Source organism: Rhipicephalus sanguineus, chromosome 4 (assembly GCF_013339695.2).
Source record: "Rhipicephalus sanguineus isolate Rsan-2018 chromosome 4, BIME_Rsan_1.4, whole genome shotgun sequence".
NCBI classification, from domain to species: domain Eukaryota; kingdom Metazoa; phylum Arthropoda; class Arachnida; order Ixodida; family Ixodidae; genus Rhipicephalus; species Rhipicephalus sanguineus.
Window position 1 is genome coordinate 3,070,328 of NC_051179.1, and position 15,080 is coordinate 3,085,407.

The following is a 15,080-nucleotide window of genomic DNA, read 5'->3' on the forward strand; positions in this document are numbered from 1 at the left end:
CAGGCCAAGCCAAGCCAAGATTGTAATCGGCTCGGTGCGGCGTTTGAGGAGAATGACAGCGCGTATGAGTACGACGCGGATCCTAATTCGGACAAAGAGAGTACGACAACAGAAGCTCTGCGTCGTTTCCTTTTGGCGTGTGAGGGTTTGCGTTGTCAGATGTTTCTGTGGCTAGGCCTGATCTGCATCCCGAGCTTAGTGTCCCGCTCCCTTGTTTGTTGCTTGGCGTGCGAGGCCTGATCTGCTGAAATTGCTCCGACGCTGCCCGTTCCATGTGCGCCGTCGGAACTAAAGAAACGTGGCAACTACAAGGCCGTGACGATGGCGAAAAAAGCGACGATTATTCACCAGGTGGAAGTTCCTTGGGAGTTTTCGCCGAGTTGGGCGATGAGATATCCGTCAGCTACTCGAACCAGCGCATGTGGACAGTGACTGCCGTGATGACGCACCTCCCACACCAGTCATCAAATGCGGATTTAGCATAGGCCGTTACAGTGCTACTGCCGACCATCACGGGTGGCCAAACATTGGCTGAAATACAGGCCGACTTGGTCGCGCGTAAGCGTACATGTGTACAGACGCGCACTGACAAGTTTTTTCCGGCCGCTGGGCCAATAAATGTGTTTTTTTCTGGTGAATCCTTTTTTTCGGACTCCCGATTATTCGGACTTTTCGGCGGTTCCTGCCGAGTCCGAATAAACGGTCGGCGACTGTATAGACCTTGTGAGCTGGTATGGTGGCGCTACTGCTCTCGCCCTCTATCGGGCTAGCGGCGCACTGTTAGGATTGTCGCCTACGGGCCCGACTGCATGTTTCAAGGCGGCGGCTACGGTTGCGGCGGCCGCTGTTCTCCAAGAACGGCCGCCGTAGTTCTTTTTTTTTTTCTGTCTGCGTGTGTAAATACGCTGTGCTAACTTATCTTTATCTTTATTTATGTTTTTCTTCCTGTCTGAAAAACCTCTCAAACTACAGCCGTTTAAAGCTGCCGAAAAACCAGCATGCAGCGACTCTTGTTAACGTAACCATTAAAAAAAACTTCGTCCCCTATTCGCCTCAAGCCATTCGAGGAAGACAGGCCCCTCTCAGTCATTCTTTTCGCTGAAAACCGAACTGCGAGCCCTACCAACAAAAAAAAAAAAAAGGAAAAGCCGACAAAAAACAGCTGTTTGCGCCGGAAACAAGTTCTTTTCCGTCTCTTGGACACCACACGGGGAACAGTAGACCACCCCCACCCCCCCTCCCACACACACACACACACAAACACGCTCACAACGCACGCACACACACAGGCGAGCACACACTTCACAGACAGTGAGACTGCAAGCGAGCGCCCATCAGTCACTGGTTGCCGTCTGCTAGGAAAGCGCATCGCCAGCCACGGCCGCCAGCCCGCGCGTGAACGTGAGGACAAGAAACGACGATCGTCTGTTGTTCTGCGGTTCCCGTAGGATTGAAATTGCAATAACGTGTGTTTCAAAAGGAGTTCTTGGTCGCTTGGTACGAAGTTGCACGCGAGTGGTCAGTGTGTGGTCTGAAAGAAGAATTGATGTGCGCGATGGAATCTTCCGACATTATTGGGAAATGCAGAGTGCAATCGAAAACCGAGGACTACGCCGAACGAGTGGAGGTGAGCTTTTGATTTTTCAATGCTCTACGTGTGCTGAGCCATACCGAACTGTTTTCGTTCTCAGCGAAGAGGACGCGGCAAATTTGTGTCTGATTCCGCACCGGCTACCCCTGCTCGCCGCTCTGGCTGGCAAGAAATCACGCGTGAGAGCAGGAGACGCAGACAGGCACATTGCCCCTCTAGGTGGCCGTTGTCAGCCTGCTATCTTCCTATTTCTTTGTGACCTTGTAAGCTTGTGTATACATTTTAAATAAATAATAAAAGGCGAAAAAAAACGCACGAAAGTGGGGACACTTATGTACGGAATTCGAGGCGTTGCTTACGCAGCCCCGCACAGCTGCGGTAGAGTTGTCTTTAATTTTCGTCCGACCTCTGAGGTAACCCGCAGAATTTTAAAGCTAGTTGCTTCCGAACGGTGTTCCTACAGCTCTTGTGCTAGCCATGCACGCAGAAGTACGAAAAAGTACCGGACTACTGCGACGTTTTTGCGTCCTTTCGGCGAGGAGCCCTGCGTTTCTACCGTGACTGTGCGCCCGGGAGCAACAAACGACAATCCCAACTTTTCAGCCGCGGGCGTCTGGTGGCGCTGCCTGTTCGGTTCAAAGCTGCTGCGCACTAGGCCTATATATATAAGTGTAGATATGGTTCAATGGGCCAGTTCTTCTCGGGTAATGGGTATAATACAACGGAGGCGTTGTCAACAGTGATATAAATATTTAATTCCCAACAGTTTCGGGAGGGCCCCTCCCGAAACTGTTGGGAATTAAATATTTATATCACTGTTGACAACGCCTCCGTTGTATTATACCCATATATATATAGACATGCCAGCCCCCCCCCCCCCCCCCCCCCCCCCGAAAAAAATTTCTAGCTACGCCACTGGTAATAATGACCATGCTGTTATTGATGCTTTTGTCCCCCCCCCCCCTTTTGTAATACCCTGAAAAGGGCCTTTAAGGGTGAATAAATGATGATGAATGTAATCTGGTGCAGACTCCTGAAGAGGTTTAGCTCGCCTGTGCTCCCACCAGGAAATCGCTCCTTCCGGACAGCATTTGTGACTTGCTGCTAGATGAATAATTAAAGCAAGATGCTCGCATGGCATTATATGTTGTATTGCTTCAACTAATCGTAATCGCAGTTGCCTTGATGCTTTCCTCTGCACCAGACAACTGCTGCCGCCGAGGCCCGAGTGACATGGAAGGGATTTTTCACCCATTTGTAATCTGAATTCGGCCTTGACCTTTGGGGAAATAAAAGTTTAATGACCAAAAATAACTTAAGAGTGAAATGTCAAAAGTGACAATTTCCACAAAAAATGCTATTTTTCGAGTAGCATCTCTCCTTAAATTTGCCAGTGAGGGCATATTTAGACTGATATTCTTGAACAAGGTACCTTGTTCTAATGTGAGCAAAATGGTTACATGAAGACCTTCAGTGGTTTGATCAGTCAAGAAACTTGAGCGCAGTATTTTCGCACGCACAACTTGTTAATTGTTTAACCAATGTACTGACGAAGCAAGCACTGTCAAGTCTTTGCTTCCAAAGCTGTGCCCTCTTTAGGATAGTTTTGGTTCGATGCATCAAAAAGATCATTAAACTGCAAAGTGAAATCTTTGACATTTTGGAGCCCCTCTCATTTTTTCTGCATTGGAGGTGGATGTTCTCTGTTCTGACTAGTGGTCAGCAGTCTTCATCTTACTTTGACGCCTCCAACCCCTAAAGATGTTTTTGAATAACTGTGCACAAAACTTTCTCAGCTTCTTGAGAAACTTGCCCATAAACTTAGTCATTGCACAGGGTGAAATGAATGTTTGATTGATGGACAAAATATTTCTGTGCTCAGGCCAAGATGGATGGGGGTCAAAATGACTCGTATTGTGTTGCATTATGGAAGCGGCCAGTAATCTCTGCTGTGCATTCCTTCGTGGGGCTCAAATCAGGTGCAGCTAACTTTCACAATTACTCCGTACAATCCCTTCATTATCTGCTGCTTTTCATTAGGGTTGTGGCAAACAAACAAACGGGGCCCTCAGAATTTGCTTCCTTCATACGGTGAATAAAAAGGTAGTTGACAAATCACAATATGAGCCGGAAATGCGTTTGCTTCCCATCTTGGGCCCCACTGAATGGCGTGATGTACCAAACTGGTGCAGCGCTTGGCGGGTGACGGCTACTTTGTGGAGCCCACCATAGTGACTGGCTTGGCGCACGATGCACCTGTGGTGCATCGGGAGACCTTTGCCCCCATCGTGTACCTGCTCAAATGCGACAGCCTGGAGCAAGCCATCGCCTGGAACAACGAGGTGGAGCAGGGCCTCTCCAGCAGCCTCTTTACGGGCAGCCTGGGCAACGTCTTCAAGGTATTCACCTGCACATCACTGGCCTGGCGCCAGGCAATAACCCAGCCATCTCTTTCTAGTGGCTGGGACCAAAGGGCTCAGACTGCGGTATTGTGAACGTGAACATTCCAACAAGCGGAGCAGAGATTGGTGGTGCCTTTGGTGGTGAAAAGGTGAGCCCCTTTTCTAATAGAACCATTGTGAATTGTGAAGATACATGAATGTGAGCCAGCAACGAATGAACGCAAGCATTTCAAGTCTGTGTTGGACAGCATCCGTTGTAAACAAGTGTGTGGCAGCAATTGTGAGGCCATTCTTTTTGCCTGGTCCTCTAGCTTTTCGTTCGTAAGTGAAATGTGCAGCCTGTGATTTAAAGCTCCAGTCTTTGTTATGGCATCCAATGGTGTCGATGGAAAGTCACTTCCCATAATATATGCACTAGTTTTCTGACTGTGCAGTGCTGCTTGAATGTGTCTGTTCATAGCACCACTGTTTCATTAAATGTAGGAGGCCTGGGGCTCGTTTATCTTTTGTGGAAGCTTCATGTGTTGCAGTTACGAGTCTTCTTCCTGAACATATTGCAGAAAATGTTCTTCGATAAGTTTTCTTTTACTGTACTCTCATGTAGTACTTTTGTTCTGCATGCTTGGTGTTGTGCCAAAGCACTTTGGTGCATGCAAGAAACATTCAAGGCCTTCCCATTAGGCCACATCGTTTTTCAGCAGGAGCCATGTCTCTATAGGAGCTGTGCTTTTTCAAACAAGGCTTTGAACTTTGCTGTCACTTAAGGCAACTTATAATTGCGGAGCACTTTAGGGGCCCGGCTCGTCGTCTGTCCAAGCATCTCATGTGGCTTGACAGTAAAGCACTCAATACAGGCCATAACAAGGCTAGCAATGCTCAAAACCAGGTTAAAATGTACGAACAAGGTCTAAACCGGCGGCCGACTCCGGGGCCACGCAAGAGAGGGCGCCACCGCCTCACCGAGCGAGCAAATGCCCCTCCCCCCCACGCTTAGCAGTGCTGCATCTGATGGGGGATCTCAACTGCCATAATAAGCAGGAAGTCGATAGAGCGCAGCAAAAAGTAGTGCACATGTCACGCACACAGTGTGAATCTCCCTAACAAGATTCTGTTCGTGCCGGGGACACTCTACATGCTTACCTCCAACGTCAAAGCTTTGGTAGACGGAGCAGTGGGGACGGGAATCGCTGGGTGCCACCCTCGGGTCTCACAGCAGTGGAGCTGCCATACCTTAGCTAGGCACTGGTCATGCAAGGGCTTACCTCTTTGGTTTTGTCACCTATGTGGCTGTTCTGCTCCTTTTTCTACTCAACAGTGCTGACTGCTTCTAAGCTACAGCATGGGATGGTCGCTGGAGGATCTCCAATTCAGCCCCGCCCACTGTGTTAGCTTAGTGTGCATTGCATTGCTTAACTTGAGGATGTGGGTTCGATTTTCCGGCCACATTTCGATGAAGGCGAAATGGAAAAATGTGTGTACTTGATTTAGGTACGTTGCAAAAATGCAGTGTGTCAGAAGTAGTCTCCAATCCTCCACTGTGATGTGCCACATATCACGTTTTTGACACAGTTATGTCACTTTGATAGCCATCATTAGCCTTCAGTGTTGTTTGAATTGTTCTGCACAATCTCTTAAAGTGAATAATGGGCATTCAACAGAGTCTGTAGTATTGTGGCTTTGTTATGCAAACGGGTGGGTGCCAATTTCATAAATATGGTGGGCTTCACATGTACACCTCTCTAATGCTTGTGAATCAATAACTTTCAACCATCATAAACAAAAGTGCAGTTGCAGTGATGCAGTTTCTCATAAATAGTTTCGGGCTGTCTGTATGAAATAAAAACATGGCACATGATGTACTCACATCGGCGCTGCAGTAGAGCTCCGAGCATCACACAACAAGCACATGTGAATAAATAGCTTGCACATACTTTTGCATTCCTGGCTTTTGGAAAGTGCAGCGAGTGAGGATTCCAGTTTCAAAGAAAAAAAATTGCTTTGATGGTTGGTAGAGCTTTTACTCACTATTTAACAATTGTGCAATATGTAATTACACTGATTTTATGTAACACTTGCCATCTATGTTGAAGGGCAATTTGAAGGGCTTGTTTTTCTTTGTTAGACACACCGAGAACTAACAGACAGCAAGGAAAGTTTAGGGGATGCTATTTGTGATACAAAAATGGACGAAAAGATGGCTTGCTGCCGGCAGGGACCAAACCTGCAACCTTTGAATTAAGTGTCCGGTGCTGTACCATTTGAGCTATGGCAGCGGTCGTCCCTTCATTGGGTATATCCTGCTGCGATTCGGGTGATGTGCCGCACAGTGTTTGCGATCGTGCTGAGAACATGACCGGCTACGCTGCAGTAGGAACGAGTGGGGACAGAGAACATATCAGTGAAGAGAGTTGGAAGCCATAGCAGGCACGAGCTCTCGTGCACCGTCTGGGAGTTGGAGCGTGCTCCGTAATCGCGCACTGGAAGCCTGTTTTTAGCCGTGAAGTTTAGAAGAGCTGGCTAGGCTACGCTTGAGCTCCTTAACTTATTCTTTGTTTAGTGGGTTGCTGAAGTAGAAGCTAGCATTTTGGGAGATGGGACTGACCAGCATGCTCTGTGCAGCACACAGGTGGTGGTCGGGAGTCTGGCAGCGATTCGTGGAAGCAGTACATGCGACGCTCCACTTGCACCATCAACTACAGCAAGCAGTTGCCCTTGGCTCAGGGCATCACATTCCAGTGATGTAAGGCGGCTGCTGCTGCTGCACCTGTTACATTCCACAAGTGCCTCATATTTTTGTAATGCCATTTCAACAGTCTTCCACAGTTCAATAAACTTTGCAGATGAAGCAAAGTGGTGGCCCTTTCTGTGCATTTATTGTGATAACCCTTTTGTAGAGGCAATAAGTACGGATTTACTGCTTTTGATCAAGTGTTCACGAAAAGTTTCAAGTTGACAAGTATGTGATTCAACAAAAAAAAAAAAAAAATGTCCCTCTTGCTAAACTTTACATCATCTTCATCAAGGTTTTGCCTAGTCTTTAGTGTACATGCGTACATGACACCTTATTTCACGACAAGATGCTGCTTAGAAATCCTAAAGGTGTTCGCTTGTAGCATAGCGCAGACAAAGGACACAAACGCGTGTGCCCATCCGTTTCTTCATCTTTGTCCTTGTTTGTTTCCACACTATGCTACAAGGCCATTTACGATGCCCATACGTCCCATACTGGTACCCTGGTCAACACAAAGGTGCGCGTGTGTGTGAGGCTATTAATGCTACTGTTGATAGGAAGGTATGGAATGGCTGAACCCTTTTCTGGATTTTGGCACAAGTAATTCCATCATGCAACTATAGTTTTTGTTTGGAAATTGGAGCAGTATATCAGCCAATAATCATGTCAGTGTATTTGAGCTAAAAATGAAGCTTTTTCTTGCTAAGCCTGACAGGCAAGTATAAATGTTTTTGCAAAGTTTCATATGCATTGTTACATCGCAAGAGTGTTTTATGACTGAGGAAGCCCTGAAGTTCTTTTTTGTATTTTTTTACCACTGTGGCCCCAGTGGAAATGAGAGCAAAAGCTGAAGTTGAGGGTCGAATGAAAAGAATAACGAGATCGATGGACGGTCGGGACACGAATGCACAAGAGAAAAGCTCAGACCTGGGTGGAGTTGGTGAACCTGAGTGGTAAATGCACTGGCAGGATTCGTTGCATTCACTGACACCACATTGATTCATAGCCACAATTTTTTTATATCTGGATGGAAATTTAGGCATATACTGACAGAAAGGAGCTAAAGTATGCGAAGAGGCCACACTCGGAGCCACTTAGCAAAGCACAGCAGGCACAGGTGTAGATTGTGCACCCAGCTGGAAATGAGGTCCACCAGAAATTTTCTTGCACAGTATCTGAAGTGCCCCTCTGTACCACTTGCTTCGGGCCTTTCTGTGCGAGAAATCTGGCAAAGGAATTGCAGGCTGGTGCCCTCACGAGGCGAGGGGACAGTGCTGTCCCACTTCTTTCTAGTAAACTAAGTGTATTTCACTGAAAATCGCTTCACATTATTACTAAGCATATTATATGGATATATTCTGCTGGCATATTTTGTTTATGAAAAATTTAGATGAACCCACAAACACTCACCGCACCTGGGTCATAAAGTAAGGCTTGTGGGAAAATCCGAAGAAGCACGGATAATTGGGCTAGTTGGTATTTGTTCATTTTTAGCAAAATATGGCATGCACACAAAACACGGACACTAGAATAAAGACAGAGACAACACAGCGCCTGTGTTGTTTCAGTCTTTCTTCTAGTGTCTGTGTTTTGTGTGCGCACCATGTTCTGTCAATCCTAGTAGTACATTTCGAATTGTATAGCCTATTGAGTCGAGATAAAAAGACCGACCACACGGCATGATGAGAAATTAATTATATTTCTAAACTTTTCGTGAGAAACTTATTCTTGCAATATTTTGTTTTGTGAAATGCGAAAGTAGAGTAACTGATTTAAAGGGACTGACAAGTTTTTTCTCGACCCAGTTTTTTATGGTGCAATAGAAAACTCATCCTTTGTAGCTGCAGAGGTTAACCCCAAAAGCGCGTGGCTATTTTATTAGCAGTATAGCTAGTACTTGAGAATTTCAACTGGAAGAAAGCTTAAGGAAAAATTCCAAAGCGCACTGTCCCGGGTTTAGATGGGGTCCCCATCAGCCTCATCAACGAACTAGGACATAACATTAAAGAAGCACTGTTGAAAGCCATATAAATATGCTTACAGGACAGGCAAATACCGGACAGTTGGTGAAAAAGCCGAATGAACTTAATCTGTAAAGGCAAGGGAGGAAAGGACATTAGCTCTTATAGACCACTAACCATTACATCGGTACTATACAGGTTGGCGATGCAGGCAGTAAAATTAAAAATAGAAACGTGGGTAGAACATAGCGATATTTTGGGAGAACTGAATAATGGATTTCGAATCGACAGGTGGTTAGACGATAACCTTTTTGTTCTTGCTTCTTGTATTCATGCTGTACATGGTGAGGATGGAAAAAACATGGCTGATCCCTCCATCATATGAATTGGTATAATACGAAAGTGAAACGTGTTTTCACAGAAGTAGTGCTTATTGTGTAGTGATATATTTGAGAGCTTGTACAATGTCTATTGGTGTTTGGCAGCTATAGCACCGTTTGACGTGGATGCGACCACGTTGACACCAGTGGCGCATTGCCTTCGCGACGACTAACACCCATGATCACGATTTAACCGTTGTAGTAGCTGAAGTTTTTATTGTGATAGCAATTATATGGACACTCCAGCTGGTTTTTACGGTCGCCGTCATGTTCCGTATATGTATATGTATGCATATATGTGACGTATGAGGCCAGTCAGGAGAAGCCGACAAGGAATAAGTGTGTGTGCTATAGAATAAAAGTATGGCGTCCGTGCCACTGGACGTCTGATTCATAGTGCCACAGAAGTCAACGGGATGAAGACCTGGCAGCCACTTCATCAGCCGGACATCATCCATGAAGTTCTCAACAAAACACAGTGACCACACATGGACTACCGAAGCAGGTCCTAGCTGTACACAGCGACCACCATCGTGGCAGCATAATACAGACCTTGACATCCCACAGTACGCTGGATCAGCGGACAATGGACCCGTAGAGGAATGGTTCAACCTTTTCGAACGCCGCACTACTACTGCATCATGGACGTAGCAGGACATGGTCGCCGACTTGAACAATTACGTCACTGGTGAAGCTTTCAAGTTTTACCTCACACACATATTTCAAAATGATGAATCATGGAACAAGATCAAAGAGGAAATGATCATCTGATTTAGAAAATACGATGACGACTCCTGTGTAACCTGCTATGTGGATACATTTGAACTCAATCGTCAGAGTCAGAAGAAGTCTTCACGAATTCGAACACAGAGCATGAACTTGCTATTCCCAACTAACAATGTAAAGCCTCTGATTATTGAAAGGCATCCATTCCGTTCTCCCAAAAGACCGAGCCTTCCACCAGGTTTCACTTCCACACAGACATCGACATTTTCTACCACTTCACGGCATTATCGGACTCGCATTACTGAACCACCCGAAGCACTTGATTTTGCGCCTCACATACGCGGCCCACCACCTGGTTTTACATCATGTGGCTCTTCGATTGCTCATACGCACACCGGCCGCCTCTAAAGCTCGCTACGTTCACAATGGAGGAGTTGATGAATTGGGAAAATACTCGACCAAGCCACGAGCCATCCGGACGTGTTTGAGTCACAAGTGCTTAGCTCAATAATTCCGCAAAGAGACAAGTATTCTGTATCGCTATCTGCCCAAACCATGTCTTCCGCGATATCATCGCCCAGTGCTCTCACGCACGAAAGTCAAAGCAATAATGAGCCAACATTATATATAAGCCGCAAGGATAAAACGTCAAGACAGCTCTTACTTCGGTTGACATGGAACATGCTTACGTACCACCAGTGAATTACGCTGAGACCACGAATAGTGTATGCTCATGAATGGTGAAGACCATCAGCAATTTCCACAGCAACATCGACAAATCCAGCACAAGCCAGCTGACCAACTTAGGCAACAACAACAGATACTGCGACAAGGACAACGACAAACGAAAACTTCTTCCGAAGCGTACTCGCGGGGTGAAGGACGTCCGAAAACAAGATTATTAAGCCGAAGACAAATTCAAGATGTAAAGCATGTGCCCATGAAAGAACGCCTTCTGCCCCAAGGAAAACAACGAAAAAGGCACAAAGCTACCCACTGCTCCACAAGAACAGAGACGTCACCCTGTAATCATCGATCAAAGAGCACATAAACTGGAACCAAAGCGTGCGTACCAGCCACGACAAAAAATCCAACGCCTACGACATCCTACCTGCCGAATCTGCAAGGTATCCAAACCTTGTTCATTTCTGACAAGTGCTCAAGCTGTGCTTTCATCAGCATCCTGGCGCCGGGAAACCTCATGTCATTTGACGTGGAACAGCCAGCCTCACCCACCAGAGCTGTGTGCTGGATATTGCCAGACTGCTGAACCTTGTTTTATAGTCCTGGCGAGATTATAGAACTCGGTTGTGACATGGACCTTCCCAGAGATTTTGCTTTTTTCACATGCGGACCTCTCGCTATTGCTCTTTTGTCGTGTCATTCACCATGTTCGCTTTCTTTCGGGGGTAGGTAGGTAGGTAAACAATCATGTGACGTATGAGGCCATTCAGGAGAAGCCGACAAGGAAGAAGTTCGCGTGCTATCGAATAAAAGTATGCCGTATGTGACGCTGGACGTCTCTCATTCATAGCGTCACATATACGTATAAAGGATATATAATATGGAAAAGTATACGCTTCTAAAAAACTTTATATGTCGACGTTTCGATCGGAGGCCGATCTATATGTGTGTGTGTGTGTACATTGTATGTAGAGTCGCGCTCAATATGACTTGCAACACGGGAGCGCGTGGCCTCACGAGTGCAAAGACTGCCCATGGCTTCCACTAGCCCTTATTTTCATAACTAAACGCTGTTGTCGCACTCGGGGATGATTCCAAATAAGAAAATATCATTTAGTTGCTGAAATGAAAACAAGTTGAAGCCATGCACAATCTTTGAACTCGTGAGGCCACGCGCTCCCGTGTTGCAAGTCATATTGAGCGCCACTGTACATATGTATGTATGTATACATGGTATGTATGTATATGCATGTATATATAAAAGCTATATACACATATATGTACAGCATAGACCGCTTATAACGTAAGTCACCGGAGTCGCGAATATCCGCACTATAAGCGGTACCGCACTATAACCAAAACAACATTTTTGAAAGGTTGCACGTGTACAAAACATGACCAACAGGCAGGCGCGCGATTCCGACTATCGCGGCATGCGACTGGGGCGTAAGTTTGCATCTGCTTACATTTGAAAATGTTGAACTGTTAGCGTCCGCGGACCTGCGGTGCCGACATAACGAACGCGGAAAAAATGCGCCGTCACGGGAAGTCGCCGCGGTAACACACTGCGCGTCCGCGATGTCGAAAACGGTGGCGACCACAAACCACCACTCGAGTGTTTCACACGCACGCCCGCGTTTTCGTAAAAGATGTAAGTCACCCCTTCTAAATGCAACAATTGCAAATTGTTTCATTGACTCGGCACCAAACCGCAACTTCTGTAGTCCGCGGCCGCCGACATGGCAGCTAGCGCTCGTTAGGCCTAGCGTGCGCGTTGCAACTTGGCATGCCACCGCGAGAAGCTTGCCCTAGGCAACACGGAGATCGGGAGTAGAAGAGATCGCACTCGCGAGCTAAACCGAGAGCATCACGCGTGAAACGAAGTTTCGGTTCGCGATCGGGAGAACAGCCGCGGCAACTATCCTGAAAAAGTCTTTCAAGCTTGTAAGTCCGCCTGTTGGTGGCAAAGGCGAAAGCTCAATCGCGTCTCAAAGCATTGTTACTTGCGGGGGAATCGAGGTTGCACGCGCGATATCTGCGCTCTACCGACGAAGCAACGACGAAGCGCGCATGTCAAGCGGCCGAAGGGGGCAAAGGCTTCTCCGTCGGCCGCGCAACCGCTCCCCCTCCTCACACCACGCACCTGCGCCGGGCTGCCGTCCCCCACAGCCATCCCCTTTTTTTTTTCTCCCCCCGCTCCTTGTTCGTTCGTTCCGCGTCCCCTCCTCCTTTGTAATGCCGTCGCCGCTCACCCCGCCGGCGCATCTCCGCTGAGAAGCACGCTCGCACCCTCGCATCTCTGAGAATGTTCCGGCAGCCGCATTATAACCGGTCTTTCATCTCGGGGGTCTGCACAATAAGCGGTATGCGTATACATGCAGTTCTATGGGAGAGTAAACGGGAGTCAGAAAAAACCGCATTATAGCCGGTACTGCGCTGTAAGCGGTTACGTTATAAGTGGTCTGAGCCATAGAGTTTCCTAAAATGACCTAGAGGGAACTCTGGCGCTGCGATCGTTCAGCCACCATGGGAATGATGGGTAGTACACGGATTTGCCTAGTCTTCGTGCTTGCGGGCTTCGAACGCACTTGTGGCTTTGTTTATTGCTATGTTTTGGTTTTCTTTCGGATAAAAGAATGGATCGTTGTGAACTTCGTGACCAGATTTGAATCGGTGAGCCTAAAGAAGTTAAAGTGGTGAAGTGAAACTGCTGATTTTTGCTGAACTTCATTTTGCGACAAAGCGGATGCAGCCGACGCGGAGCCAAACGGAGCCGAAAGAACGAAGTTTAGACAAATCCGTGTACTACCCATGATTCCCATGCTGGCTGAAGCGCGATGCATTGCAGCTCCCATAGACACTAGCGCCAGAGTTCCCTCTAGTAAGTATTGTAGGAAACTCTATGGTCTGAGCTGTATATACATATAGAAAATCTTTTTCCGAGGCGCGGAATCGAACGGGCGACCTCTCGCTCAGCAGCGCGCGGCGTTAGACGGATAGGCCACGAGGCGTACGTCTTCCAGCATGCTAACAGCGAGCTATTTATATTGTCACGGGGTCGTGACGTCGACAGAGGCAGCAGTCGGTGTGTCCTAGATGGAACTCTTTATTCGGCCTAACTTGTGGCAGGGAAACGTAGTCTAACTACAGCAATACACACTGTACACTGATAGCGGCGAACAGAGCGTCGGCCGTCGATAAACTGAACATCGCTGGGATGCGCCGTCTTTTACACATCACGCATCAAACTTTCCAGCATTACCACTGGTGGTCGCGCAAGCTCTGGAATAAGCTCTGACTATTCGCGTCATGTGCGCAATCTTAACAAAATTCCCTCCCCCTTCCGTCGTTATAAGCCAAATCGCCATTGCAGCTTGTCATGCAAGAACGCTTTCCTACTCCATCCGTATAAGAATGCTCCCACCAAAAGTTCTGCGGCTGTTTGGTGGTTTTGTGCCATCCAGTCACGGCATTCGGGTAATGAAGATTCTTCGAAGTGAATGGCACCGTCAGGCTCGCTTCTACAGAGTCTACCCTGGGGCGCACCTTCAACAGTCAACAAGTACGTCAACCGGCACGAGGCAGCTGGGAGAGTGCCTGCATCTTGCAGAGCAGACTACTGAATTCATCTGGAGGCACCGGCTGATTCAGCTGAGAAATTCGCAGGAAGGGAAAGCAGCACCAGGGAGTACTTCCTGGTAAAGTGCACACAATGCCTGACGTGGAATTACCCCCCAACGTCGAGCAAGTCCTCTCGCTGGGCCTCAACTTTGCAGTGCAACCAAAGAAATCCTCACCGGAACTACTGGCCATGGTATGTGATATTGCTCAGCAGGCTCCGGACTGTGAAAAAGAACATTGTGTAGCTGAGGGTGTAGATGTCCTGAATCGTTGTAATACCTTAAAATCTGGTCTGAGTGTAAGGAGTGTTGCTTTGTTTTTGGTAGAAAACTCTCTCTGCATACTCGCAGCAGATAAAGAAGGTGGATTTTGTGTGCTTACTCACAGTACTTTCAAAGAAAAGGCCAATCAGGCCGTTTTGGCAGTTATTGATGGCCATCTTGATGTGTCACTGAAAAAGCTGAAAATGGAAGGGAAAAAGCTGTGCAGTTCTATGAACCTTACTGATTTAGCAAAAGCTATCAGTAGTAGCAAAAGTGAGCACTTGAGCGTGTTCTTCAACGACAAAACACGCAATTAATTGGCCATTAAGGGTCATTATTTCTGAAAGCGACTCTTGGCCATGTAATGATCCTTTTGCCCTTAAGAATTTCGAAGAGGTATGTTTTTTGGAGAACCAGGCTGTAGGCAACATCAGTGCGTTTTCTATTGATGTGAAAGATTTATATTATTATCTTCCACAGGATGGTTTACTGCGTAGCGTTGAGGAGGCAATTGACGAGTACGGGTGTGTAAATTTTCAAAATGACACTGGGATTCATGTTAGTGGGTTTTTAGAGCTTTTATCCTTATATTTAAAATCTACCTACATATTTTGGGATGGGCAAGTGCGGCGTGTGTATCGGGTCGGCTATAGGACCTGTGCTAAGTGATCTTTTTTTAGCCAATGTTGACAATGACCTGTCTAAAAGGACTTAACAGAGT

The 15,080-nt window shown here is 47.0% G+C and overlaps 1 protein-coding gene across 1 annotated transcript in view; it reads left to right on the top strand.

The window, feature by feature from the left end:
• LOC119389294 (alpha-aminoadipic semialdehyde dehydrogenase) overlaps positions 1–6,843 on the top strand; it is a 70,869-nt gene extending 64,026 nt beyond the window's left edge. Inside the window, exons 6-8 of the mRNA XM_037656503.2 lie at positions 3,784–3,990; positions 4,050–4,142; positions 6,613–6,843. Coding sequence (XP_037512431.1) covers positions 3,784–3,990; positions 4,050–4,142; positions 6,613–6,732 — 420 coding nt within the window. The 3' untranslated portion in view covers positions 6,733–6,843. The remainder of the gene's footprint in view (positions 1–3,783; positions 3,991–4,049; positions 4,143–6,612) is intronic.
• Positions 6,844–15,080: the final 8,237 nt, after the last annotated feature.